Here is a 27983-nt window from a genome sequence, read left to right as displayed (position 1 = left end):
CTTCCCTCTCTCCCCTACTGAGATGACGACTCCGTTTCCTCTCTTACGTCTTCCAAGACTTGCATTGATTCCTGTTTTCCAACAAATGCAGTCAAAAGATGTGTAAGTCTTCCTCTTTTTTTGTTCTCTCCTTCATATTCAATCATTTCAGAATTGCGTTTTCGCTACTTTCCAAAAAGGCCCAAAACTTGTCAAAAATCTTTCGAAAGTTATCATCCTGTAGCGTCCGTCTGATAGTAGAGAGCGATCACCTTTATGTCAGGATTCGTTTTAAAATGGATCGAAAAGTGGAACTGAGCCATTATTTTAACACAGAAAACGTTCCGAATTTGGCCAATGCGATGGTTCGAAACAGTACGTTTACCTACGAAAACTGCGGATTGTCAGCATCAAAATGGTTGGAGCGGATTCTAGATGTGGCGAATTGTGAATCGATTTGCCACCTTGATCTCAAGGGATCTCCACAAGTTGATGTGTGCAACAGTTTTGCTGCACTGCCATGTATCTATAAATTAAACATCTTCAAGCACTGTTCCACTAGCTTTGCAAAAAAAGCACTGGAAATCATCCTACCAGTCACCAGGGAAATTACATTACTCAAAATTCCATTTGAGAACAGAGAAGAATTCCAGACATTTCTGATGAGCAATTTGAACTACTTGAATATTAACACTTGCTATTTCTCAATGATCACTCTTGATGACTTTCTAGTCACAAACCAACTCAAACTGAAATTGGGAGAAGTTTTGTATAGTGCCACAGGTGTCAGCCAATTTCTGACAAACTGGTTTCACAGCAAACGCAACTCTCGACTTGAACATCTGAAATTGTTCACAATAGGAGTCATCAATGAAACGTGTCTTCCGGAAGTACTGAACGCTGTTCCTTTTCCAGTAAACGAAAAGAGAACGTTCCGCTATTCAAAACAACTGGGCTCTACGTCAGTATCGTTTTTTGGAGGATATGATATCAAAAGAACAGATGGGAAGAAGGCCACAATTGTATTTAGTGCCTTTCACGGAGGGACGTTCATCAATTTTTATGTTTGGCCGTGATACTCTCTACATCGCTTTGTTTAAATGATTGATTTGAATATTTATCCCTTTCATATGTCGTGCAATTTTCTATTCTGATTATTTAATTTTGACCTTTTCAACAAATAAAGTCATTGTTTATTTGATCGAGTTTCGTTATTTAAAAAATGTAAATTCTTCATCAGAGACTTCTTTTTCTGGATGATATGATTACGGAAAAACAGCTTGAAATTTGACTACAATCACATTTTGGAGACGTTTAGGGGTAGACGTTAATTGATTTCTATGTTTGGCTGGGGTTTAGTTACCTTTATTGTGAATTTCCCATACCTACTCCCTTGGTTCGAGCCAGCAAACAAACGCATTTCACCTTCTCACGACGAGAATTAGATGTGCAGGTGATGACCTCAAATATGTTTGTCTTCCCAGAGCACACTCCAGTCGTGTTGCGGTCGTGCGATGCGGTCCTGGTCTCCCGCTAGCTACAGACATTGATTCTTTATCCATTTGTACTCTCTCTACCCTACTGAGATGACGACTCCGTTCCCTTTCTTCCGTCTTCCAAGGCTGGCACTGATTCCAGTTTTCCAACAAATGGAATCAATAGATGTGTAAGTTTTACTCCTACTTTTTTTGTTCTGTTCCTCATATTCAATCGATTCAGAATCGCATTTTCGCTACTTTCCAAAAAGGCCCGAAATGTATCGAAAATCTTTTGCAAGTTTTCTTCCCGTAACGTTCAGTTGACAGTAAAGAGCGATCATCTTTACATCTGTGTTGCGTTTGAAATGTGGAGACAAATGGGACTCAAATATTATTTCAACACAGAGAATATTCCGAATTTGGTCAATGCGATGTCTCAAAAAAGAACGTTCACTCGCGAAAATAGCGGACTGACAGCATCACAATGGGTGGAGCTTGTACTGGATGTGACGAATTGTGAATCGATTGGTCAAATGGATCTCAAGGGATGTCAACAATTTGATGTGTGCGACACTTTTGCTACACTACAAAATATCGGGAAATTATACATTTTCAATGAGTGTATCAACGTTTTTGCAAAGAAAACGCTGGAAATCCTCTCACCAGTTACCACGCAAATTATACTGTTCAAAATTCCGTTTGAAACCCGAGAAGAATTTCAGACATTTCTGAAAAGCAATTTGAACTATTTGGATATCCATACCAGCACATTCCCGACGTTCAAGTTCGCTCTTGAAGATCTTATGGTCACGAATGCGCTGAAATTAAACCTCAATGACGGGAAGTTGAATCTTAAAGAAATCAATCAATTTTTCAAAAATTGGATGGAAAATAAATGTGATCCAAGACTGGAGCACTTAGAACTGTCTACATCCGAAGATGTTGATGAAAAGAATCTTCTGGAAGGATTGAAAACGGTTCCTTTTTCAAGAGACCGAAAAAGAGCATTCCATTACTCAAAACCACTGGACTCTTCATCACAATCATTTTCTGGAGGATATGATATAAGGAGAACGGATCGAAAGAAGGCCACAATCACATCTGGAGACGTTTGGGGGGAAACGTTCATCAGTTTCTACGCTTGGCCATGATTTTGTATCATTTATTACATAATTGATATAAAAAATTTTAAAAATATTATTGTCTGGTCCTGTTATTTCTATGAAATAAAGTTTTTCTCACTATAAATCATATTGTTACATAAAATACACCACTAGAAATAATCAAGGAATCTTAGAAACAGAGAAAAATCACATCTTATGAGACCCTAAACTATGTTACAAACTAACGAGAATAAAAAAACTCTAAAGTTCACTTACTTCAGGCGCGTCGCGGTCTTGCGTTGCTGTCTCCCCACTGATCCTTTCAGACATTGGTTCTTTACTCATTTCTAAACAGCGAATTGAAATAATTCTAGTGGAGCGCGTTTGATTTCCGTACTCACACCCAGATGCCGTGCGCGACTAGTTATGAGAGTTAGATGTGCAGGCGATCTCCCTCGAAATGTTTGTTTTCCCAGGGGGCACTTCAGCCGCGTCGCGGTCGTGCGTAGCGGTCTCCCCCCGACACCATCATTCATTGATTTCTCATCTCATTTCTATCCTATCCTCCTTACTGAAATGACGACTCCGTTCCCTCTTTTACGTCTTCCAAGACTTGCATTGTTTCCAGTTTTTGAACAAATGGAGCTTATTGAAGTGTAAGTTTGCATCTGATGTTATTTTTTTTTCTACTCAAGTTTATCTTTTCAGAATTGCGTTTTCGCTACTTTCCAAAAAGGCCCGAAATTTGTCGAAAATCTTTCGCAAATTATCTGCCATCTCCATGAATCTGTTAGTAGAGAGCGATCACCTTTATATCAGAGTTGATTTGAGAGGTGGAAAATCAGTGCCCCTCTATTTCTACACAGAGAGCGCTCCGCAATTGGTCAATGTAATGTCTCAAGAAAGAAGGTTCACTCAGGAAAATAGCGGATTGTCAGCATCACAATGGGTGGAGCGGATTCTAGATGTGACAAGTTGTGAATCGATTTGCCACCTTGAACTCAAGGGATCTCCACAACTTGATGTGTGCGACACTTTTGGTAAACTAAAAAATATCCGGAAACTATACATCTTCAACGAGTGTTCCGATAACTTTGCAAAGAAAGCGCTGGAAATCATCCTACCAGTTACCAGGGAAATTACATTATTCGAAATTCCGTTTGACACCAGAGAAGAGTTTCAGACATTTCTGATGAGCAATTTGAACTATTTGAATGTTCAGGCCAGCACTTTCCAGAAGTTTAAGTTCACTCTTGATGACCTTCTAAACACAAACCTACTCAAACTGCAATTGAGAGAAGTTTTGTTTAGTGCCACAGATATCAGCCAATGTCTTACAAACTGGTTTCACAGCAAACGCAACTCTCGACTAGAACATCTGAAATTGTTCACATTGGAAGGCATCAATGAAACGTGCATTCCAGAAGTACTGAAGGCTGTTCCATTTCCAAGAGACCAAGAAAGAACGTTCTTTTATTCAAAACAACTGGACACTTCATCAGTATCGTTTTGTGGAGGATATGATATTGAAAGAACAGATGGAAAGAAAGCCACGATTGTATTTGCACCCTTTTTTGGACAGACGTTCATCGATTTTTATGTTTGGCCGTGATACTCTCTACATTACTTTGTTCAAATGATTGATTTGAATAATTATCCCTTTCTTATGTCGTGCTATTTTCTATTCTGATTATTTGATTTTGACGTTTTGAACAAATAAAGTCATTTGTTATTCAAAAATTGTAAATTCTTCATCAGAGACCTCTTTTCTGGAGGATATGATTACGGAAAAACCGCTTGAAATTTCTCTACAATCACATTTTGGAGACTTTCAGGGACAGACGTTTATTGACCGTGATTTAGTACTTTTATTATGAATTTTCCACACCTACTCCCTTGTTTCGAGCCAGCAAACATACGAGTTTCACCTTCTCACGACGAGAGTTAGATGTGTAGGTGTCTCCCTAAAGATGTTTGTCTTCCCAGAGGACACTTTCTTTGCGTTGTGCGATGCCTGGTCTCCTGCTAGCCGCAGACATTGATTCTTTATTCATTTGTAATTTCTCTCCCCTACTGAGATGACGACTCCGTTCCCTCTCTTCCATCTTCCAAGACTTGCATTGATTCCAGTTTTCCAATTCATGGAGTCAATAGATGTGTAAGTTTTACTCCTACTTTTTTTGTTCTGTTCTTCATATTCAATCGATTCAGAATCGCATTTTCGCTACTTTCCAAAAAAGCCCGAAATGTATCGAAAATCGTTTGCAAGTTTTCTTCCCGTAACGTTCAGTTGACAGTAAAGAGCGATCATCTTTACATCTGTGTTGCGTTTGAAATGTGGAGACAAATGGGACTCAAATATTATTTCAACACAGAGAACATACCGATTTTGGTCAATGCGATGTCTCAAAAAAGAACTTTTACTCACAAAAATAGCGGATTGACAGCATCACAATGGCTGGAGCGGGTATTAGATGTGACGAATTGTGAATCGATTGGTCAACTGGATCTCAAGGGATCTCCACAAGTTGAGGTGTGCGACACCTTTGGTAAACTACAAAATATCCGGAAAATATACATCTTTAACGAGTGTTTCGATAACTTTGCAAAGAAAGCGCTGGAAATCATCTCGCCAGTTACCAGGGAAATTTCATTGTTCAAAATTCCGTTTGACAGCAGAGAAGAATTCCAGACTTTCCTCAGGAGCAATTTGAACTATTTGAATATCCCTACCAACACTTTCCCAAATTTTAAGTTTACTCTTGATGACCTTATGGTCACGAATGCGCTGAAATTAGACCTTAATAACGGAAAATTAAATGTCAAAGAAATCAATCAATTTTTCAAAAATTGGATGGAAAATAAATGTGATCCAAGACAGGAGCACTTGGAACTGTCTACATCCGAAGATGTTGATGAAAATAATCTTCTGGAAGGACTGAAGGCTGTTCCTTTTCCAAGAGACCGAGAGAGATGGTTCAATTACTCAAAACAACTGGACTGTTCATCAGAATTAATTTCTGGAGGATATGATATATGGAGAACGGATCGAAAGAAGGCCACAATCACATTTGGAGACGTTTGGGGGATCAGTTTCTACGCTTGGTCATGATATTGTATCCTTTACCAGCTAAATCTGGCGCGCCGTTTTCGCGGCTACGCTTTTTACGCTTGACCATGATTTTTTATCTTCTATTGTGAATGCAATGTTCTAAATGATGTTTACTAGAAAATAAATTTGTTATGTTAAATTCACCACTAGAAATGGTCCACGAAGATCTGAAAAAAAACCTAATCAAACGAGGAAACGAAACCTTTCAATGAAACTTTTTTCATATCAGGGTTGAGAATCGGCTGAAACTTTGCACATATATACTTTTGACTCTGCTCTATCACATCCCGTTTTCAAAAACTGTGCGATACTGCTTGTTAGCGAGAAAATTGGGTCTCAAAATTTCTGAAAATCGCCGTGTCAAATTACAATTTCAATTTCTTGATTACCCTTTTCTCTATTAAAATATAAACATCGGTGGTCCAGTGAGGTTAAACGGTGACACTAGTTACGTTGTAAGGAGTTGTAAGGAGTTAGATGTCTCCCTAAAGATGTTTGATTTCCCAGGGGGCACTTCAGCCGCGTCGCGGTCGAGCGTTGCGGTCTTCCCCCGACACTACTAGACATTGATTCCTCATCCTTCTCCCCCCTTACCAGGATGACGACTCCGTTCCCTCTCTTCCATCTTCCAAGACTTGCATAGATTCCAGTTTTCCAACATATGGAACCAAGTGGAATGTAAGTTTCCCTTGTTTTTTTGTTCCATCCCTCATATTCAATATTTTCAGAATCGCGTTCTCACTTCTCTCCAATAGAGCAAAAAACCTCGTAAAAATTTTATGGAAACCAACTGTTAAAACCATTAGTTTTTTAGTAGACAGCAATCATCTTTCAATCTTAGCTTCTCTGGGCAATTATGATAAACCATTAAGACTGCACATTAAAACAAAAACCGTAAACGGGACGATTCCATTGTCAAAATGGTTGGAGCGAGTACTAGATGTGCTCGATTTTTACTCGATATTCCAAATAAATCTTCACGGATCTTCGCAACTTGATGTGTGCGACGCCCTTGCTATATTGAAAGAAGTCCGCCATTTATACATCATGGCTAACTGTTCCAGTAGTTTTGCGAAGAAAGCGTTGGAAATCCTAACACCAGTCACGACGGAAACTATAATGTTTAAAATTCCATTTGAGAACCAAGAAGAATTGGAATTTTTTTTGAAAAGCAACAGAAAATACTTAAGTATTTTTATCGAAGGTTTCTCAGAGTTGAAGTTCAATATGGACGCATTTTTAGTGTCAAACTCACTCAGATTGTCATTAAGAGAAAAGTCATTGAGTGCCAGAAGTATCAAAGAATTTCTTTCAAATTGGTTGCAAAATGAACATAACTCTCCACTCGAACATCTATCAATGATTATAAATGAGAGTGTCGATATACTGGAACTATTGGAAGGATTGGGAGCTGCTCCTTTTTCAGAAGAAAGAACGTTCCACTACTCAAAAGAGCTGGAAATTCCTCCGAAAACGTTTTCTGGAGGATACGATATAAGAGGAATGAATGGAAAGAAAGCCACAATCACATTTGAGGACGGTTACCAGGGGACACGCTTCGATTTCTACGTTTGGCCTTAATTGTGTAATTTTTATTGTTGGTTCCTCGTTCTGTATGATATTGTTGGTGCCTCAATTGTCTTTTTCGCATTAATTTTGCAGTTTTGATAAAATGAATTTTTTTTAAATTACCCACAAATATAGTATGCCACCAAGCTTTATCGTGTAAAAGCAACTGATTTTCACTGCAGCCGCGATGCGATGCTGTCTCCCCACATCGCCTCAAATATTGATTTCTCATTCATTTGTTCCCTTTCTCCCCCCTCACTAAGATGACGACAATGTCCAATTGATTGAGGCCAATTTTCAGATTTTTTCATACTTGCAAATTTAAAGCCCGGCCCGGCAAGGCCCGAAGGCCCGGCCCTGGCCGGTAGAGAATTTTCAAGGCCCGGCCCGGCCCGAAGGCCCGGCTTCAAAAAAAAGGTACCTATTTTTTAACCAATTTTTTTGAATTTTTTTGAAATTTTACATTAAAAATTTCAATTTTTTGATGCATAACTATCTTTTGATTGAATTCTGAAACATAGTCAAAAATTCGACATAAATTTTCGTTCAAAATTTCAGTTCAAATTTTTCAGCCGGGCCGGGCCGGGCCTTGGAAATTCTCGTCACGGCCCGGCCCGTTGCAAGTATGGATTTTTTAGACTTTTCAAAACATAGAAAGATGGAGTCAAAAGTTGATATGTGCAAAATTTGGCTCTTTATGATTTAACGGGGGTTTTAAGAATTAACGGGGGTTTTAAAAATAGACGGGGGTTTTAAGAATAGACGGGGGTTTTAAGAATAGACGGGGGTTTTGAGAATAGACGGGGGTTTTGAGAATAGACGGGGGTTTTGAGAATAGACGGGGGTTTTTGACAAGTTCTATTTATTAGGGTGTTTCATAAGTCTTTGCACTTTTTTTCAATGTACCGCCCTCTGACCCCATGACATTTTTTGGTTCTTTTTTTATTATCAACCAGTACTGTTACCTTCAAGAAATATTTCTGTTTTGCAAGTCCATAGAACAGCGTACTATGGCAGAAGTACTCGCCAAAGATCGCCGTTTGTTCTAAATGGGTGTTTTCTACTGGGATGTCTCCCAGGATTGAGTGCAATGAAAACTTATCGAAATATAAGCGAAACCTTGGTGAGGACATCATATCTTATAAAACAGCAATCACTTGGTTCAATAACTTCAAAGAAGAGGACTACAATCTCGAAGATAAGTCGCGATCTGGTCGCCCTCGTTTAGATATCGACGATGATATCACTGATGTCTAGGAGGATGAGGCCAGGTCAAGTGTACCTGAAGTATCTTCACATACTGGACCTTCGTTCGCAACAATATTCAGACATCAGAAATAATCTGGAAGGACAGCAAAATACGGACAAGTTGTTCCTTATGAACTGGCAGAATCTCAGTTGAAGCTCAGTTGTGACCTGTCGCTGTCTTTGCGCAGTCGGAAGCGTAGTTTCGATCGGATTCTTGATATTGTTGCGGGAAATGAGAAATGGGGCCTCTATGTATACCATACAATAAAAAGCAGGAAGTTTTGGACAATAACGACCCGTTGACGGACCAGAAAAGAGTGATGCATGAGAAAAAAGTGATGCTATCAGTTTGGTGTAACAGAAACGGGGTCATTTGTTACGAACTTCTTCCGGATCGTGCTATAATAACAGTCAACTTATACTGTCAACTACTCCAAAAAATGATCCAATCCCATCGCTCCTCTCGCCCGGAAATCGATCATTTAGTTGTGTTGCATGACAACGCTGACCTGGCCTCATCCTCCTAGACATCAGTGATATCATCGTCGATATCTAAACGAGGGCGACCAGATCGCGACTTATCTTCGAGATTGTAGTCCTCTTCTTTGAAGTTATTGAACCAAGTGATTGCTGTTTTATAAGATATGATGTCCTCACCAAGGTTTCGCTTATATTTCGATAAGTTTCCATTGCACTCAATCCTGGGAGACATCCCAGTAGAAAACACCCATTTAGAACAAACGGCGATCTTTGGCGAGTACTTCTGCCATAGTACGCTTTTCTATGGACTTGCAAAACAGAAATATTTCTTGAAGGTAACAGTACTGGTTGATAATAAAAAAAGAACCAAAAAATGTCATGGGGTCAGAGGGCGGTACATTGAAAAAAGTGCAAAGACTTATGAAACACCCTAATAAATAGAACTTGTCAAAAACCCCCGTCTATTCTCAAAACCCCCGTCTATTCTCAAAACCCCCGTCTATTCTTAAAACCCCCGTCTATTCTTAAAACCCCCGTCTATTTTTAAAACCCCCGTTAATTCTTAAAACCCCCGTTAAATCATAAAGAGCCCAAAATTTTGGGGTCCCTGAACCTATACTTTTGCCGGTTTAAAAACTATTTGAAGTATCACCATTTTTTTAAAGCAGACTTGCAACGGGCCGGGCCGGAACTAAAATTTCTAGGGCCCGGCCCGGCCCGGCCCGGAAGTTCAGTACTGAAAAAAATTCAAAATTTTTTTTTCGAAAATTTTCCGATTTTTTTTGAAAAATATTTCTTTTGAACATTTTTTGTAGGCTTCGAAGGTTGTTGAAAAATATACTTGAGGAAAAATATGAAAAATTTTCAGAAAATAAATTTTTCGACAAAAAATTGTAGTGGAAAAAGTTCAAAAATTTAAATCCGGGCCGACCGGGCCGGGCCGGGCCGAGAAAGCTCCGGAATCTTGCAAGTCTGTTTTAAAGAGATAGTCAATAATCACAAGCGGCTCTATATTTATGTTGCTCAGTGTATATAAAGAACTACTAACACGTCACTCGTGTTGCCGGTCCATTGTTTGCCTAGTTTTCATTGTTTGCCTCTCATATGAGTTTACCTCCAAGACGGGTCGGAAAAGAAGCGAGACTTCAATTACCCACTAGCAATATTATTTGAGAACGTGCCTTCGAAAAGAAGTTTGTGAGATAGTCAATAGACAACCAAATTTATTTTAAATATTGTTTTTGTTAACATTTTGTTTTTGTTAACAACAGAGAAACTCAGCAGATCCTTCTTTTTAAAAAAAATGTTTCAGAAACTTCCAATGCCTATCGTCTACGATGAACTACACGCACAAGATGAACGCAATCCAAATGAAATAAGTTTTAGTTTCAACGACCAAGAAGCTCAACCCGCTAAACGGACAAAATTTAACTACAAACATATTGGAGGGTCTACAGGAGTATCCACTGTGGTCACAGCTTATTTCGTTGAATATTTAGTTGATGACTATTTAATATCGGTGGTTTGTGAAGATGTGGACGCATTTGTGAGGCATCAGACAAAGAAATTGGCATACTTTTCATTAACCCTTTTGAAACGCGATGGAAATCAGAACTTGCTAGAGCCGATCATCAACAGAGTGTGTCGATGTTTGGAGAACTCATTGCAATCGAGAAATGAAAAGTTGAAAGTGGAACGTATCGATCTGTCAGTTCTCGAAATAAGCCAAGCTGTATCAGCAGTCAACCTACTCGACCAAGAGATTCTACAAGCGGTTGGTGTACATTTGCCGTTTGAAGAGCGGGTATTCAAAGCTGATGACTTCATACCTCTAATCGAAGGTCAGAGACAGCAGAGGTTGGATCTGGGAATTATGTTATATGAATTTTCATTGCAAGTGTTAGAGGAAGTGAGAAAGGTGAGGGTTTTCAATTTTTTAATAGCATTAGGAAAAATAGGTTATACAAGTGCGCTGTATCGATACTTGAAAAGTAGTGAAAAAAAACTTCAAACCTGAATTTTTAGAGCTTTTTCAAAACTCAAATTCTCATCAACAACTCTTCTCTCTTTCAGCTCTTGACCTACACTTCCAAACTCAATTCTATCATTATTGCCTATACAATTATTGATGAAAGATGCATTGAGTTGATTGCCGAAGCAGGGCACTCGTCAGATGGAGAGACTGTCAAGTTTTTAATATATCGCTCTAATGATCCAATTGAAGAAATGACCATGGTAAATAGGTGCCTCTTATTAAAGCAAACATTTCACAATTTCAGCTCAACCTGTTTGACAACAAATGTCCTATAAATATTTTCGAAATCCCTTCGATAATGAGGTCAATTGCATCAAATTTAGAATTTTCTCAGATGTATGCGTACTCGAAAAGCATTCCAATCGATAAACAACCAATTTCAGTCAATCACTTCGAAAAGTGTCTAGAGGTATCCGACACTGTGTTGACTATATCAAACCAGATCCGCATATCCTTGTGTATTTCATGTTTCTCAAGAATTCTTCGAGTGTTAATATTGAAGGAATGATAAATGGAAAGATTGAGGGAAACTACAAGGGATCTCTGGAACAGGATGCAGTTCAAATTGTAAATGATTTCGATTTGAATACGAGACATCAAAACACTTGCATAAAAAACTTATTTATTCAAATGGGTGAAGATACTTGGAAGTTAATAGAAGAAGACAACCCAGCTTTGTCGAAGTTTTTCGAAAGGACGAGAGATATTTTGATCTCTAGGACGTCCCCATTAAAAGTTAAAAATTTGATATTGACTTCTCACTGGCAATGTTTGGTGATGGATATTCTCCCGTATATTGATGCCGAATGTTTCGAAAATCTTGGCATAGAGAAGGCCGAAGGTCTTATAGATGAATTTTCTATTGATCTAGATGAAATTTCGAAAACTGAGCAATGGAGCAAGGCAAAACACCTGTGGATAATAAATTTGACTGTTCGGATTTCAATTCAAGACATGAATATTCTGAATTTTAAGATGATTGATATTATTGTGGAAACAATGTCGCTGGAGGATATAACGTATTGCAGAAAGGCAAGTTAAATTCAAAATGAAACAAAATTTCTAACCGTTTCTGATTTACGCAACGTAAATCCCTGTAATGTTTCTTATTTTCAGAACCTCCCTCAATCTCCAGTTTTTTGGAAATTCAAAATACTCATCAAAACCTGTTCAGCTGAATACTTTCTTGCATCATTGGGAGAACCTTATCGTGTCGTCAACAACCTCAAGTATATATGGTTTTTCCGTATTGAGAATACAATTGAGAATACTCTGTTCTATCTTCATATAATGTTCGAACAAGGACCACTTCCAACTGGAGGCCGTTTGCAGTTTGCAAAAGTTCATCAGAACGACACTCCATTCTTTTGAATTTCATAACAGATTTTCAATGTTTGAAATAAAATAATTTCATCATATAAAAATATGTTTGTTGCGCCTTCATGTTCTTTGTTCAAAATGAAATCATTTTTCAATCGACACGTTTTAAGTGAATTCATCAATCAAAAAATTTATGCACTTTCTCAAATGTGAATAAAGAAAGAACGTTTGAAAAAGGATTACACTTGGGACCCGCGACCTTTAAACATAAATTGAAAAATTCAGTCAACACTGTTAGCTAAGAGATTTCAAGATTTTTTTCTAATGAAAACTTTGAGTAAAACATGCGATAAATGTCTATAACTCTCAGTACGGTTGAAACATATGCTTAGCTTACTATTAGTGAAGATACGACTCGTCCACGGGGTCTGGGAGAGAGTATGGTATGAAAATATCACAACAGACCACAATACGCCTTTAAGAACCTTTTTTGGACAAATGAATTATACCAAACTTAGGACTTTAATAATGCAGCGAGCACGTCAAATTATTTTTTGAGTTTTCTGTTATGGGAGCGGTGAAGAAAGCTTCAGAAAGCTATTGCTTAGGTTCACCTACTCCCCTCTTTCTCGAGTTTTATCTTCTCATGACGAGAGTTGTGCAGGTGGTCTCCCTGCAGATCTGTGTCTTCCCAGAGGACACTTTCCTCGCGTTGCGGTCGTGCGATGCGGTCCTGGTTTCCCGATCGCTGCAGACACTGATTCTTTCTTCATTTGTACTCTCTCTCCCCTACCGAAATGACGACTCCGTTCCCTCTCTTACGCCTCTCTAGACTTGCACTGATTCCAGTTCTTCAACACATGGAGCTTATTGAAGTGTAAGTTTGCATCTGATTTTATTTATTTTCTACTCAAGTTTATCTTTTCAGAATTGCGTTTTCGCTACTTTCCAAAAAGGCCCGAAATTTGTCGAAAATTTGCCGCAAATTATCTGCCATCTCCATGAATCTGTTTGTAGAGAGCGATCACCTTTATATCAAAGTTGATTTGAGAGGTGGAAAATCAGTGCCCCTCTATTTCTACACAGAGAGCGCTCCGCAATTGGTCAATGTGATGTCTCAAAGAAGAAGGTTCACTCACGAAAATAGCGGATTGTCAGTATCACAATGGGCGGAGCGGATTCTAGATGTGACAAGTTGTGAATCGATTTGTCACCTTGAACTCAAGGGATCTCCACAACTTGATGTGTGCGACACTTTTGGTAAACTAAAAAATATCTGGAAATTATACATCTTCAACGAGTGTTCCGATAACTTTGCAAAGAAAGCGCTGGAAATCATCCTACCAGTTACCAGGGAAATTACATTCTACAGAATTCCGTTGAAGACCAGAGAAGAGTTTCAGACATTTCTGAAGAGCAATTTGAACTATTTGAATATCCATACCAGCACTTTCCAGAAATTTAAGTTCACTCTTGATGACCTTCTAAACACAAACCTACTCAAACTGAAATTGAGACAAGTCAAATTGAGTGCCACAGATATCAGCCAATTTCTTACAAACTGGTTTCACAGCAAACGCAACTCTCGACTAGAACATCTGCATTTGTACGTAAAGAGAGTTGGCAATGCAACGTGTCTTCCGGAAGTACTGAACGCTGTTCCTTTTCCAGTAAACGAAGAGAGAACGTTCCGCTATTCAAAACAGCTAGACACTTTATCAGAATCGTTTCTTGGTGGATATGATATCGAAAGAGCAGATGGAAAGAAATCCACAACTCTATTTGGAACCTTTTACGGAGGGACGTTTTTTGATTTTTATGTTTGGCCGTGATACTCCAAACATTGTTTTGTTTAAACTGTAATGATTATTGTGAATCCTTATCCCCTTCTTATGTCGTGCAATTTTCTATTCTGATTATTTTATTTTGACGTTTTGATTTGTTCAAAAGTCATTGTTTACTTGATTGATTTTCGTTATTCAGAAATTGTAAATTTTTCATCAGAAACGTTTTCTAGATGATATGATTACGGAATAACAGATTGAATGAAATAAAGCTGCAATCACATTTGGAGACGTTTGGTAGCAGACGTTAATTGATTTCTATGTTTGGCAGGGATTTAGTTACCTTTACTGTGAATTTCCCACACCTACTCCCTTGTTTCGAGCCAGCAAACAAACGTGTTTCACCTTCTCACGACGAGAGTTAGATGTGCTGCAGAGTTGCGCGGAATTCCGACTTCCGACTTCCGACTTCCGTTTTGAAAATTTTACTTCCGACTTCCGAATTTGGAATTTTACTTCCGACTTCCGACTTCCGACTTCCGGATTAGGAATTTTACTTCCTACTTCCGACTTCCGACTTCCGGATTTGAAAAAATCACTTCCGCGCAACTCTGATGTGCAGGTCTCTCCATAAAGATGTTTGTCTTCCCAGAGCACACTCCAGTCGCGTAGCGGTCGTGCGGTGCGGTCTCCCCCCGACACCATCATTCATTGATTCTTCACTCACTTCTTCCCTCTCTGAGAGGCTCTCTCCCCTACTGAGATGACGACTCCGTTTCCTCTTTTACGTCTTCCAAGACTTGCATTGTTACCAGTTTTTCAACAAATGGCGTCAATTGATGTGTAAGTTTTTCTCTTTTTTTGTTTTCTCCTTCATATTCAATCTTTTCAGAATTGCGTTTTCGCTGATTTCCAAAAAGGCCCGAAATTTGTCGAAAATCTTTCGCAAATTATCTGCCAGTTCCGTGAATGTGACAGTAGAGAGCGATCACCTTTACATCTGTGTTGAATTTGAAATGTGGAGACAAATGGGACTGAAATACTATTTCTACACAGAGAGCGCTCCGCAATTGGTCAATGCGATGTTTCAAAAAATAACTTTTACTCAGGAAAATAGCGGATTGTCAGCATCAAAATGGTTGGAGCGGATTCTAGATGTGACGAATTGTGAATCGATTAAGCATCTAGATCTCAAGGAATCTCCACTAGTTGATGTGTGCGACACTTTTGGTAAACTAAAAAATATCCGGAAATTATACATCTTCAAGAACTGTCCCAACAGTTTTGCCAAGAAAGCTCTGGAAATTGTCTCACCAGTTACCAGGGAAATCATATTGTTCAAAATTCCGTTTGAGACAAGAGAAGAATTTCAGACATTTCTGAAGAGCAATCTAAACTATTTGAATATCCATACTAGCACATTCCCGACGTTCAAGTTCACTCTTGAAGATCTTATGGTCACGAATGCGTTGAAATTAAACCTCAATGACGGGAAGTTAAATGTCAAAGAAATCAATCAATTTTTCAAAAATTGGATGGAAAATAAATGTGATCCAAGACTGGAGCACTTGGAACTGTCTACATCCGAAGATGTTGATGAAAATAATCTTCTGGGAGGACTGAAAACGGTTTCATTTTCAAGAGACCGAGAAAAAACGTTCCGCTATTCGAAGCCACTGGACAGTCCATCACATTCATTTTCTGGAGGATATGATATATGGAGAGCGGACCGAAAGAAAGCAACCATCACATTTGGAGACGTTTGGGGGATGACGTTTATCAGTTTCTACGCTTGGCCATGATATTGTATCCTTTACAAGCTAAGTCTGGCGCGCCGTTCTCGCGGCTACGCTTTTTACGCTTGACCATGATTTTGTATCTTCTATTGTGTATGCAATGTTTCTAAATAACGATATTCAATTGTTTTTTTTAAATTTACTGGTTATGTTATCTTTACGAAATAAAATAATGTTTACTAGAAAATAAACTTGTTATGTTAAATTCACCACTAGAAATGGTCCAGGAAGATCTGAAATAAACACCTCTTATGAAACCCTAAACAAACGAGGAAACGAAACCTTTTTCATATCAGGGTTGAGAATTGGCTGAAACTTTGCACATGTAAACTTTCGACTCTGCTCTATCACATGCCGCTTTCAAAAACTGCGCATAACAGCTTGTTAGCGAGAAAATTGGGTCTAAAAATTTCTGAATATCGCCGTGTCAAGTTACACGCGTGACGTCCCTTTCTTAATTACCCTCTTCTCTATTAAAATATAAACATCGGTGGTCCAGTGCTCAGGTAAAACGGTGACACTAGTTACGTTGTAAGGAGTTGTAAGGAGTTAGATGTCTCCCTAAAGATGTTTATTTTCCCAGGGGCACTTCAGCCGCGTCGCGGTCGTGCGTTGCGGTCTCCCCCCGACTCCACTAGGCATTGATTCCTTAGCTCATTTGTACTCTCTCTCTTCCCTACTGAGATGACGACTCCGTTCCCTCTTTTACGTCTTCCAAGACTTGCACTGATTCCAGTTTTTCAACAAATGGAACCAAGTGAAATGTAAGTTTCCTTTTGTCTTATGTTCTATCCCTCATATTCAATAATTTCAGAATTACCCTCTCACTTCTCTCCAATAGAGCAAAAAACCTCGTGAAAATTTTATTGAAAACATCTGTAAATTCAATCAACTTTTTAGTAGAGAGCAATCATCTTTCAATTTTAGCTTATCTGAGTAATTATGATAAACCATTGAGACTGAACTTTGAAACCAAAGCCTTATCGAGCGATGCGACACGTCAAAACAAGACGATTCCACTGTCAAAATGGTTGGAACGGGTTCTAGATGTGATCGATTCTTATTCGATATTTCAAATAAATCTTCACGGATCAAAAAATACTTAAGTATTTTTATCGAAGGTTTCTCAGAGTTGAAGTTCTATATGGACGTTTTTTTAGTGTAAAACTCACTCAGATTGTCATTAAGAGAAAAGTCATTGAGTGCCAGAAGTATCAAAGAATTTCTTTCAAATTGGTTGCAAAATGAACATCATTCTCCACTCGAACATCTGACAATGATTATAGATGAGAGTGTCGATAGACTGGAACTATTGAAAGGATTGGGAGCTGTTCGTTTTTCAGAAGAAAGAACGTTCAACTACTCTAAACAGTTAGACATTCCTCCGAAAACGTTTTCTGGAGGATATGATATAAAAAGAATAAATGGAAAAGAAGCCACAATCACATTTGAGGACGGTTACCAGGGGACACGCTTCGATTTCTACGTTTGGCCTTAAAGGGGGACTGCGGTATTCCAAAATTCGAGATTTTTTTATATGGATCGACTCAGAATTTTATAGAAAAGAGAAAATTCTCTTGGGGCTATGTCCGAAAATCAGTCTAAAACGAGTTATGAGCCCTCAAAGTGTCAAAAAAGAGCCCCTCGCCGTGAAAATTTGCCTTATATTTCAAGCTAAAATTCTCTCGCCGTGAACGTGAAAAAGTGAATATAGAGAGAATAGCGCCGTGAACTCTCTTCTATCAGTATATTCTACTGTTCAAATGAGGAAGTTTCTCCATGATCATGAAGTCTTTGGCTGGAATTGACCTAAATAATCCGAGAAAACAATACGAACTTATTACTTTTTGGTGTAAGAAAATAACGAGATAAGCAGAGCATATGGTCACCGGATCTTTGACAATTCAATTCAAACTGACGTCCCAACTTTGAAAACCAGATTTCTCTTTCCGAAGCATTTTTGGTCACTGCCACCATGTCCGATCTTCGTCTTGAACGATTGCAGAATGCACAACATTTTTTGAAATCGTTTTTCTTGAAACTCGCAACCATTTTGAAGACAAAATAACATTGCACCGTGGATGAAGCCCATACTAAAACGTGGTTTTTGATCGAATTGGTTCACGTTCAGACTTTTTTTTTCAGTTTTCTTGTTATGTAGACAAATGTATCAGGAAACAAATACCAAACTCATAATTGAAAACGAAAAACAAAAAAACCCAAAAAAAATTCAATTGAATGAAATAACTACTGAGCATCTCATTTGTCACAGTAATGATAAGTTCGTATTGTTTTCTCGGATTATCTAGGTCAATTCCAGCCAAAGACTTCATGATCATGGAGAAACTTCCTCATTTGAACAGTAGAATATACTGATAGAAGAGAGTTCACGGCGCTATTCTCTCAATATTCACTTTTTCACGTTCACGGCGAGAGAATTTTAGCTTGAAATATAAGGCAAATTTTCACGGCGAGGGGCTCTTTTTTGACACTTTGAGGGCTCATAACTCGTTTTAGACTGATTTTCGGACATAGCCCCAAGAGACTTTTCTCTTTTCTATAAAATTCTGAGTCGATCCATATAAAAAAATCTCGAATTTTGGAATACCGCAGTCCCCCTTTAACTGTGTCTTTTTTATTATGGTTTCTTCGTTCTGTATGATATTGTTGGTGTCTAAATTGTCTTTTTTTACATAAACTTTGCAGTTTTGATAAAATGAATCATTTGTTTTTTTAAAAGTTACCCACAAATACAGTATGTGACCAAGCTTTACCGTGTCCAAGCAGGTGGTTTTGAAACTCTCCTGAACTATTTTCCCGTAACAAAGGTATCACATTTTGAAACTATTTGTGCACAAAACTATTTATGCACGATGAAGCCAAAGCTACTGGTGGAGCCGCGCTCTATTGACTAGAATGACATATTTTTGCGTGATCTCTTATGAAACATTCCTAAACGACTATTCAGCCCCGTCGCGGGCGTGCGTAGCGTTCTGTCTTCTTGTCTGCTCACTTCATTCATGACTCATTAGGGAAGCAGACACTAGAGATGCCCTCCGTGTAGATATTAATCTTCCCAGAGTGCTGCGTCGCGGTCGTGCAATGCGGTCTCCCCCCGACACCACCAAACATTGATTCCTCATCTCATATGTGCCCTCTCTCCCCTAACGAGATGACGACTCCGTTCCCTTTTTTACGTCTACCAAGGCTAGCATTGATTTCAGTTTTTATGCACATGGAACCAAATGAAGTGTGAGTTTTCCTCTTTGTTATGCTCTAACCCTCATACTCAATAATTTCAGAATCATGTTTGCACTTCTTTCCAAAAGAGCCAATAAGCTCTCAAAAAGTCTCCGCAAATTATCTGCCAGTTCCATTGATTTGGTAGTTGAGAACGACAGTCATTATCTCGCAGTTCTTTTTATATATAGACAAGAACTGCCTTTCAACACAAGTAACTTTTCGGTGGCGGAAACAGTTTCGCACGAAAAAGTCGGGCTATCAGTATCCGAATGGATCGAGCGGGTTCAAGATGGGACAAATTGCAAATCGCTCAAACGCGTGGATCTCAGGGGACCTCCACGACTCGATATGTGCGATGCACGTTCTTCACTAAAAAATATCAGTGAACTATACATCCATCCAGGCTGTCCAAACAGTTTTGCGAAGGAAGCCCTAGAAATCCTTTCTCCAGTTACCAATGAAATCACAATGTGGAGTATTCCATTTGAGAATAGAGAAGAGTTTAGGACTTTTTTAAGAACCAATCTGGACTATTTGAGTATATACCACTGCGCCTCAGAGATACCAAAGTTCGAGTTCAGTATGGATGATGTTTTAATTGCAAACCCACTGAAATTAGATCTAATAGAAGGGCCATCAAGAGTCGAGGATATCAACCAATTCTTCTTAAATTGGTTGCAAAATACCATTGATTCACGGATGGAGCATTTCTCAATGAATGTGCGCGAAAATGTCGATGAAGATAATCTTCTAAATGGATTGGATGCTGTTCCTTTTTAAGAAGAAAGAACGTTTCATTACTCAAAAGATATAGACTTCCCTTTTGAAACGTTTTCATCAGGATATGACATAGAAAGAATGGATGGGAAAAAAGCCACAATCACATTTGGAAACTCTTACCCTATAAGACGCATCGATTTTTACATTTGGCCTTAATTGTATATTCTTTATTGTTGTTTCTTTGCATTGAATGATATGTTTAAATTGTCTATTTCTACATAAACTTCTATGTCTATAAAATGAATCATTTGCATGTTTTAAGTTACTGACAAATATAGTCTGTTACCAAGCTTTACCGTGTCTAGGCCGCTTTTGAAACATTCCTGAACTATAGTGTGCGGTCCAGTAGCTTGGTTTTATAACTTTATTCAGACATAGAATGAGAACTGAGGGCTACATATATATATATATATATATATATATATATATATACAAGAAGACCGGTTATAATCGATGATTTAATTAGTGAATTCGAATTCCATTCCGCATTAAACCCAGGTCAAAAGTCGGTAGAGATCTCTATATATAATCCGGTAGCGAAGCTATCACATTTTTGAGTCCCTCAAAACTATTCATGGCACATCTCGGCAGTCACCGGCAACTTTAGCGCGGAAGTTGGTCGGCTTCAGCTCGGAGGTTGGTCGGATTCTGGACAAGACCGCTGCAACGACCAACTTCCGACCAACTTCTGACACGGACCGCATGGAACCCCTCGATCGCCTTATTGATTTATTTTTCGCGCACAAAAACAGCTGAAATATCATATATTACAATTTATTCACTAAAAGGACTATACATAAAAAAGTATAAGTTTTAAAAAATACAAAAAAACAACTAAATACAATGATTTTCGAAGTATCCATGGTGTGCTCGCATTGTTGTCCAGATGTAGACTTCGTCAGTGAATTTCTGTAAAATACATTAATTAATTATGATTTTTACTTGTTAATATTACCTTCTGACGATACATTCAAGGTGGGAAGTTCGTATTGTTTGCTTTTTAGTGAGAACCTGAAAAAACTTAGAGATTTTTGGTTATGAGATAAAAATCGACTTACGATAACTTTTCCACTGAACTTGAGCACCTCCACTAACGAAATTCGATTTTTTCCATGAAATTTCGTAATCTGAATGAAAAATAATGTAAGATTTGATACAAATAAGAAAATTCACTCAAAGACGAATAAATAAAACTTCGAAAAATGATTGAAAAAACAAAAAGCACGCGTTGCGAGACACGCGACGCTCTTAACATCCGACCGAGGTCCGATCAACTTCCGGGCAGCCGACAGTCAGATCGAAACTTGTGATCAGAAGCCGACCAATGTCCGAGCTAAAGCCGACATTCTCTTAACTTTTGACCAGAAGGTGACCAAGATCCGATCTAAAGTCGCCGTTCCTTCAACTTGCGGGTAAAAGTACCGAAATTGCTTCAACTTCCGCCCAAAAGCTGACCTAGATCTAAAGTCTGAAATCGTTAAACTTCTGGCCAGAAGGGGAGCAAGATCCGATCTAAAGCCGAATCGACCTCAACTTCCGCCCAAAAGTTGCCACACGACTGCCGAGATGTGCAAGAAGAGAGAATAGTTTGTTATAATGAATAGAAAAACTGCAAAAATATTTTTAAAGTTATGTTTGCAAGAATGTATACTGATTGTAAGAGTATGTATACTGATTGTAAGATTGTATGTATTAACAAAAAGTCTTATCCCAACTGAGGTCAGATTTCTGTGTTGGCTTGAAAGGGTCAACGAAGACTCCCTGTACGTAAGCATCCCTACATTGTCTCCCTAAACATGTTTGTCTTCCCAGAGCCCACTTCAGCCGCGTCGCGGTCGAGCGTTGGGGTCTTCTTAGTCTACCGATCAGACATTGATTCCTCATTTCATTTGCACCCTCTCTCCCCCTTACCAAGATGACGACTCCGTTTCCTCTCTTATGCCTACCAAGGCTAGCACTGATTCCTGTTTTTCAATGCATGGAGCTTATTGAAGTGTAAGTTTACATCTGATTTTACTTCATTTTCATTAATATTATTATTTTCCAGAATCGCCTTCTCCCTTCTCTCTCAAAGAAGTTACAATCTCTCAAAATACCTTCGCAAGAAAACATCTTTCCGCTACATTGATCTGGAAATAGATAATAACTGTCTCCGTATGATGTTTCTGACAAATGAGTCATTCCTAGAACTGCATTTCTACACAGACGCCTCGACGACGGTAGAAGTGTTTTATCCGTACCAAAAAGTTCAATGGAAAAATATCGGCTCTGTTCCAAAATCGGAGGCCCATAAAAAAATCGGAGGCCCATGGCAGAATCGGAGGCCCATGGCAGAATCGGAGGCCCATGGCAGAATCGGAGGCCCGTAAAAAAATCGGAGGCCCATGGCAGAATCGGAGGCCCATAAAAAAATAAGAGGCCCGTAGCAGAATCGGAGGCCCATGGCAGAATCGGAGGCCCATGGTAGATAGAGAATTTCATCGTTTATAAATGATGAAAAAATCCCTTATAAGCATCTGAAGTAGTGCAGAAGTCTGAAAATCATGTTGTAACTACATGATGCGCAAAGCTGATTTTTTTTTCATTCATTGCTGATTATAACAGATCTTTTTTAACATATTTATTTAATCAATAACATATATACAATTATTTACATGAAAAGAAATAATACATATTATACAAGTTATATACATGAAGTTATACAAGTTATATACATGAAGTTATACAATTATATACATGAAGTTATTCAGGTGTTTTGAAAAAAGCGTACTCGGTTACATCTACAAGTCCTATTACACGAAATTGAGTTCCTAATTTGAAGTCCATGCGATGAGAATAGAATTTATACCAATAGTCGTTTAACACTACCTGAAATTATAAGGATAATATCAGATTATAAAATAAAACCAACCTCATAACCGTTTTCCCGAATGTGAATATTAAATCTAAACAAAGATAATTTACTAATAACCAGCTTTCTTCTTTCTTCTATATCGAACAACCCGTTTTGAAACATAGAATTAAATACAAAGGCCTGTAAACGAAAGCATGCATTAAGGAATGTAGATTAAAACACTTACGTCCTCCTGCGGCCTGATACTAATGTGCAAGGGGCGACAAGCTAGCACATTACTACAAAGTATTTCTAATTCGAATCTGAAAACAAATATGATTAGGTTATATGGAGACGGTGTACTTACCTATTCGAATAATAAGCTACTACTTGGATCTCGGAGCCTATCTCTAAATCTATCTCCTTAATAAATGTGTTGGGTTCTTTTTCGTTATCCTGTGGTAAAACGACTACCTAAAAAAAACATTGTCGCCTGAAAACCTAGAAATAATGTAACTTACTCTAGGTAACTTATTATCACTAAATGGGTAACTAATCCCTTTACCATGAATCTCGAAAAAAATAGAAAAGAAGACAAAGAATAGGAACATTGTGAAGTGCGAAGCCGAAAATGAATGGTAGCGATTAACGCGCTCTAAATCATTTAAATATGAAGCAAAAAAATATACAACTGATAAAAAACCGGAAAGAGACTGATAAAAAACCGGAAAGAGACTGATAAAAAACCGGAAAGAGACTGATAAAAAACCGGAAAGTAAAAAATAGAGGAACCGTAAAGTAGTAAACAGGAAGAGAAAGTACAAAAACAACTGATAAAAAAGAGTAATAATAAAATTTTAAAAAAACAGGAAGTACAAGAAACAGAAAAACAAAAAAAGTTAAAAATATATTGCTGCAAAAAGACGGTGGAACAAGAAAGAAATTAAATAAACAATGGAACAAGAAAGAAGTTAAATAAACAGCAAGATGCCGCGTCGAAAAACAGAATAACAAAAAAAAGACGACCAAAGGTTGAGAGGGTTGAGAGGAAAGGCTAAGGAACGTCAACAAAACAGTGGAACAAGAAAGAAGTTATAAAAACAAAAAAAAATGCCGCGTACAAAATATTTCTCTCATAATCTGAAAATTGGAGTTAGCTACTCATGTGTTGGATATGGATGCTGCTTTATTTCAATATTCCTGCTCCTTGTAGCGACTCTAACTCGGATGAATCGTTAACCCGGTACGGATTGAATTTTCAGCATACATTGAATATTCGAACTCAGGAACAAGCGAATTCCAAAACCTGCAGCTACATTCCTGGTTCATCCTTCAGATGTGAAACCAACTGAGGACATCACCAACCTGCCGGAATTGAGCACTCGTAATCTGGCAGATTATATCGGGACACTAACTGACAACACACCTGAAAACGCTCTTCAAGGACTAAAATTCTTGGCAGAGTAAGTGCGCAGATCTAATTGACTACGTATTTTTGAATAACACAGATACGGAATAATCGAGAATGATCGGACATGCGTCAAATGCCTTTCTGGGATGAATCTAAATCAGGATTCAAAGATTATTCACGATAAACATGTTTGGAGATGCCTACCATGCAGGAGGAACAAGGAATCATCAAAAATCTCAATGCGGTACGAGAAAAAGCAATACTTTTTTTATGAGAATACGTTTTAGAGCTGGATCGTTTTTTGAAAATCTAAAGCTGACAGTTGTGGAAGTCTTCTATTTAGCGGCGGAATGGATTGAAAATCCTTCCAAGACTGTGGCAGAAGTCAGCAAGCAATTTGGAATAAGTCATACTACCGTTGTTGAAGTGCAGGAGTGGTTCAGGCAAATGACGAAACAATGGTTCAAAAGAGAAAGCGAAGCAAATCCCAATATGAAATTAGGAGGACCGGGTGAGTAAAAAAAAAGGAAAAATGTAACCGAAATCATGTTCTAGGGAAAATAGTTGAAATTGACGAAACATGTGTCTATCGAGCAAAACATCACAGGGGCCGTATGTTGAGAAGAAAGACAAAGTGGGTTTTTGGGATGATCGAAAGAGGATCGTCCAAGGTGAGCTCAGTAGTTCAAATACAATTCATATATTGTTTACTTTGAGGTAGTAATGTTTCGAGTGCCAAACAGATCTGCAGCTACCCTTCTCCCTATTGTTGCTAAATACGTAGAGCCAGGTAATTCAATGGTAATTCAATTTTGAAACACATCAACATCTTCTTTCTCTAGGCTCCAAAATTATTTCCGATGGGTGGGCTGCCTACACTGGGCTGAGCGCAATGCAGTTCGACCATCATTGGGTCAACCATAAAATTAACTTTGTTGACCCTAACGACCGCACCATTCACACACAAACGATCGAATCCACTTGGAATGCACTCAAGACTCAACTGAAAGCCCGATATGGAACGCCTGAAGAGCGCCTCGACGGGCATATGTATAATTACATGTGGAGGAGATATTACAACAAACAGAAATTGTTGAACAGGCTTATTTACGAAATGAAATTTTATAAACGTAAAAGCAGAGAAGAAGATGACAATGAAGAATTCACTGACTCCGAAGAAGACGACGACGACGACATCGACGACGATGACGACGACGACGACGACAATATCAATGATAGCACAATGATAGCACAACCTACCAGTGACATATCTGACGATGACTCCAAAACCTTCCCACCAGGTTTTTTTCCCGTTCCTATAACTCTTATTATCATTTTCAGGCACTCCATTTGTCACTTCAACTGTGTCACATTTGCCTTACTCTGCTACCCCTCACCGACGACGCGGTCATCATAAATCAACTCCTCAGCCTGCAAGGATATCTTCTACATTGGCGACGGACGATGCTGCGTCTCCATCCTCGATACCATCAACGAACACGCCGTCAACGACTCCTGTATTCACATCTACTACATTCACACCTTTCTCTACATCAAGCAGACGCCGTGGCCACAGATCATCCACTACTCCTACAGCTAGCACTTATCCTTCGACTAATATGGCTGCGTCACCATCACCAGCAGTTACGCCATCTACTGCTGAGTCACCTGTGGTAACAACCTCCTCCTCACCTCTTCTAACGACAAAAAAACGACGTGGACACAGAACATCCGCTGTTCCCTCAGTCACAACCTCCTTTTCTACGACTCCATCGTTGTCTTCTTCCACATTCTCTCTTCCGCCAACATCTGCGACAACACTATCTACATCAAACTTACTCTCTCCTACAACAAGACGAAGTGGCTACAGATCATCTACTGTATCTACACCTACTATCACAACTCGATTGTCGTTTATATCTACACCCACTGTTTCGTCTACAGCTTTTACAGCCACAACTACTGCGTCTACATTTACTGCCCCTCTGTCATCCACTGCAACGTCAAAAGTTACACCAACAGCCACGACGCCTTCCCAAACAACTACAATCAAACGAGGTGGACGCAGAACATCTAAAATGTCTTCTACTACCCCCTTCTCTTCTACAACTTTCACTAAAACTGCGAGAGTTAAACCTACTAAAACTCCTAGTTATACAACTAAAAAACCACAAAGTAAACTCACTACTACTACTAAGAATTCCATAATTCATAGCCCTACTAACCCGCCCACAAGATCAAGACATGTTACAACACGTCGCCCCACAACGACAAAGAAAACGAAAACATCCTCTTCGGGTTTCAAATCCCCTACAACTCCGAAGCCTCCAAAAATTCCAAAGATGCCTAAGGCACCCAAAGTACAAACTGGCAAAGGCGGATAGTTGCTTCCCATTTTTTCCTTTAACAATTATTCACATAAATATGTCACTTTCTTCGGGTAAATAAATGTGTTAAAAAAGATCTGTTATAATTAGCAATGAATGAAAAAAAAATCAGCTTTGCGCATCATGTAGTTACAACATGATTTTCAGACTTCTGCACTACTTCAGATGCTTATAAGGGATTTTTTCATCATTTATAAACGATGAAATTCTCTATCTACCATGGGCCTCCGATTCTGCCATGGGCCTCCGATTCTGCTACGGGCCTCTTATTTTTTTATGGGCCTCCGATTCTGCCATGGGCCTCCGATTTTTTTACGGGCCTCCGATTCTGCCATGGGCCTCCGATTCTGCCATGGGCCTCCGATTCTGCCATGGGCCTCCGATTTTTTTATGGGCCTCCGATTTTGGAACAGAGCCAAAATATCGGATTATCTATAGAACAATGGGTTGAGCGAGTGATTGATGTGACAAAATGTCCATCGCTCAGCAAACTGAAGCTCACCGCGGTACCGAAATTCGATGTGTTCTCAGTTTTTGATGTAATTCCAAAAGTTGCCGAACTCGAAATATGTCTCAACTTCTGCAACGCATTAGCTAAGAGAGCAGTGGAAGTTCTCTCGCCAGTCACTTCATCGATCAATATGCATAAAGTTCCCTTTTTGAATCGAGAAGAATTCCAGACATTTTGGATGGGGAATGTGGAATGTTTGACTGTCCACAGCAATCATCTGTCGAGATTTCAATTCAACATTAGCTATCTTCTAATATCGAACGCAGTCAAACTCGAATTGAGAGAGGTTGTGTTAAGTCTGAGAGACCTCAACCGCTTCTTTTCGTATTGGTTGGACAAAACATCCAATCATCGGCTGGAGCATTTATCAGTGAAATCACTTGGTCATTTCGATGAAAACATTCTTCTGAGAGGATTAAATGCTACTCGTTTCACAGAAAATCGGACTAGAGAACTCCTTTCGACCAACACGTTCTATCAATTTAGAAATTTCACGGGAGGGTTTGATGTGAGAAGAAAAGATGGAAAGTTGGCAGCTATTACATTTGGAAACACTTTTTGGACAACATTTATCAATTTTGATGTTTGGTCATGATTCTCTATCACACTTAACGATGTATTTCATGCACTGCTTGATTATCTTCTAATAACTGAATTCTGAATAAAGGTTTTATTACAGAAAGACTGTATGGAATGAGGGAAAACCTCACAAAAGAAGAAAAAATTCTAAAATGTTATAGTCTTAAAATGTATCAGTTATGAAGCGGGTTTTACACATAATGAATAACCGAATCAGAGCCAGCTATAAGACCTGAAGTGACGAGACTCTGGGAAAGTTCAGCGGGAAAACCTTCATAATTTCCGTGTTTCTGATTTACGCCAAGTTCTACGAAACAACCTTTTTGATTTGAATT

General features: G+C 38.7%; 12 protein-coding genes across 12 annotated transcripts; 11 read left to right on the top strand and 1 right to left on the bottom strand.

The window, feature by feature from the left end:
- Positions 1-22: 22 nt before the first annotated feature.
- Positions 23-1055, top strand: GCK72_021259 (uncharacterized protein; the record flags this gene model as incomplete). Its single annotated transcript, XM_053734141.1, has 2 exons — positions 23-102; positions 152-1055. The coding sequence occupies 2 exons, from the start codon at positions 23-25 to the stop codon at positions 1053-1055; spliced, it is 984 nt and encodes a 327-aa protein (XP_053583054.1).
- A 510-nt stretch (positions 1056-1565) lies between these two features.
- Positions 1566-2608, top strand: GCK72_021258 (uncharacterized protein; the record flags this gene model as incomplete). The annotated part of the gene is made up of 2 exons (XM_003097991.2): positions 1566-1645; positions 1699-2608. The coding sequence occupies 2 exons, from the start codon at positions 1566-1568 to the stop codon at positions 2606-2608; spliced, it is 990 nt and encodes a 329-aa protein (XP_003098039.2).
- Positions 2609-3136: 528 nt separating this feature from the next.
- On the top strand, positions 3137-4172 carry GCK72_021257 (uncharacterized protein; the record flags this gene model as incomplete). The annotated part of the gene is made up of 2 exons (XM_003097998.2): positions 3137-3216; positions 3269-4172. The coding sequence occupies 2 exons, from the start codon at positions 3137-3139 to the stop codon at positions 4170-4172; spliced, it is 984 nt and encodes a 327-aa protein (XP_003098046.2).
- A 466-nt stretch (positions 4173-4638) lies between these two features.
- Positions 4639-5672, top strand: GCK72_021256 (uncharacterized protein; the record flags this gene model as incomplete). Its single annotated transcript, XM_053734140.1, has 2 exons — positions 4639-4718; positions 4772-5672. 2 exons carry the CDS (start codon positions 4639-4641, stop codon positions 5670-5672), a joined length of 981 nt encoding a protein of 326 aa, XP_053583053.1.
- Positions 5673-6333: 661 nt separating this feature from the next.
- Positions 6334-7253, top strand: GCK72_021255 (uncharacterized protein; the record flags this gene model as incomplete). Its single annotated transcript, XM_003097949.2, has 2 exons — positions 6334-6350; positions 6401-7253. The coding sequence occupies 2 exons, from the start codon at positions 6334-6336 to the stop codon at positions 7251-7253; spliced, it is 870 nt and encodes a 289-aa protein (XP_003097997.2).
- A 3037-nt stretch (positions 7254-10290) lies between these two features.
- Positions 10291-12375, top strand: GCK72_021254 (uncharacterized protein; the record flags this gene model as incomplete). The annotated part of the gene is made up of 5 exons (XM_053734139.1): positions 10291-10887; positions 11043-11204; positions 11249-11340; positions 11388-11571; positions 12121-12375. 5 exons carry the CDS (start codon positions 10291-10293, stop codon positions 12373-12375), a joined length of 1290 nt encoding a protein of 429 aa, XP_053583052.1.
- Positions 12376-13121: 746 nt separating this feature from the next.
- GCK72_021253 (uncharacterized protein) lies at positions 13122-14156 on the top strand (the record flags this gene model as incomplete). Its single annotated transcript, XM_053734138.1, has 2 exons — positions 13122-13201; positions 13253-14156. The coding sequence occupies 2 exons, from the start codon at positions 13122-13124 to the stop codon at positions 14154-14156; spliced, it is 984 nt and encodes a 327-aa protein (XP_053583051.1).
- Positions 14157-14871: 715 nt separating this feature from the next.
- Positions 14872-15910, top strand: GCK72_021252 (uncharacterized protein; the record flags this gene model as incomplete). The annotated part of the gene is made up of 2 exons (XM_003097967.2): positions 14872-14951; positions 15001-15910. The coding sequence occupies 2 exons, from the start codon at positions 14872-14874 to the stop codon at positions 15908-15910; spliced, it is 990 nt and encodes a 329-aa protein (XP_003098015.2).
- Positions 15911-19052: 3142 nt separating this feature from the next.
- On the top strand, positions 19053-19927 carry GCK72_021251 (uncharacterized protein; the record flags this gene model as incomplete). The annotated part of the gene is made up of 2 exons (XM_003098001.2): positions 19053-19156; positions 19207-19927. The coding sequence occupies 2 exons, from the start codon at positions 19053-19055 to the stop codon at positions 19925-19927; spliced, it is 825 nt and encodes a 274-aa protein (XP_003098049.2).
- A 2742-nt stretch (positions 19928-22669) lies between these two features.
- On the bottom strand, positions 22670-23371 carry GCK72_021250 (uncharacterized protein; the record flags this gene model as incomplete). The annotated part of the gene is made up of 5 exons (XM_003096969.2): positions 22670-22795; positions 22839-22961; positions 23008-23083; positions 23128-23234; positions 23282-23371. The coding sequence occupies 5 exons, from the start codon at positions 23369-23371 to the stop codon at positions 22670-22672; spliced, it is 522 nt and encodes a 173-aa protein (XP_003097017.2).
- A 552-nt stretch (positions 23372-23923) lies between these two features.
- On the top strand, positions 23924-26248 carry GCK72_021249 (uncharacterized protein; the record flags this gene model as incomplete). The annotated part of the gene is made up of 9 exons (XM_053734137.1): positions 23924-24003; positions 24047-24223; positions 24269-24415; positions 24459-24682; positions 24727-24842; positions 24889-24961; positions 25014-25433; positions 25513-25844; positions 25898-26248. The coding sequence occupies 9 exons, from the start codon at positions 23924-23926 to the stop codon at positions 26246-26248; spliced, it is 1920 nt and encodes a 639-aa protein (XP_053583050.1).
- Positions 26249-26929: 681 nt separating this feature from the next.
- GCK72_021248 (uncharacterized protein) lies at positions 26930-27664 on the top strand (the record flags this gene model as incomplete). The annotated part of the gene is made up of 1 exon (XM_053734136.1): positions 26930-27664. The coding sequence occupies one exon, from the start codon at positions 26930-26932 to the stop codon at positions 27662-27664; it is 735 nt and encodes a 244-aa protein (XP_053583049.1).
- Between the last annotated feature and the right edge of the window lie 319 nt (positions 27665-27983).

The sequence above is a fragment of the Caenorhabditis remanei genome, chromosome V (genome assembly GCF_010183535.1).
Source record: "Caenorhabditis remanei strain PX506 chromosome V, whole genome shotgun sequence".
NCBI lineage: Eukaryota > Metazoa > Nematoda > Chromadorea > Rhabditida > Rhabditidae > Caenorhabditis > Caenorhabditis remanei.
Note: the sequence above shows the minus strand (reverse complement) of the source record. Positions and strands in the feature narration are given on the sequence as shown.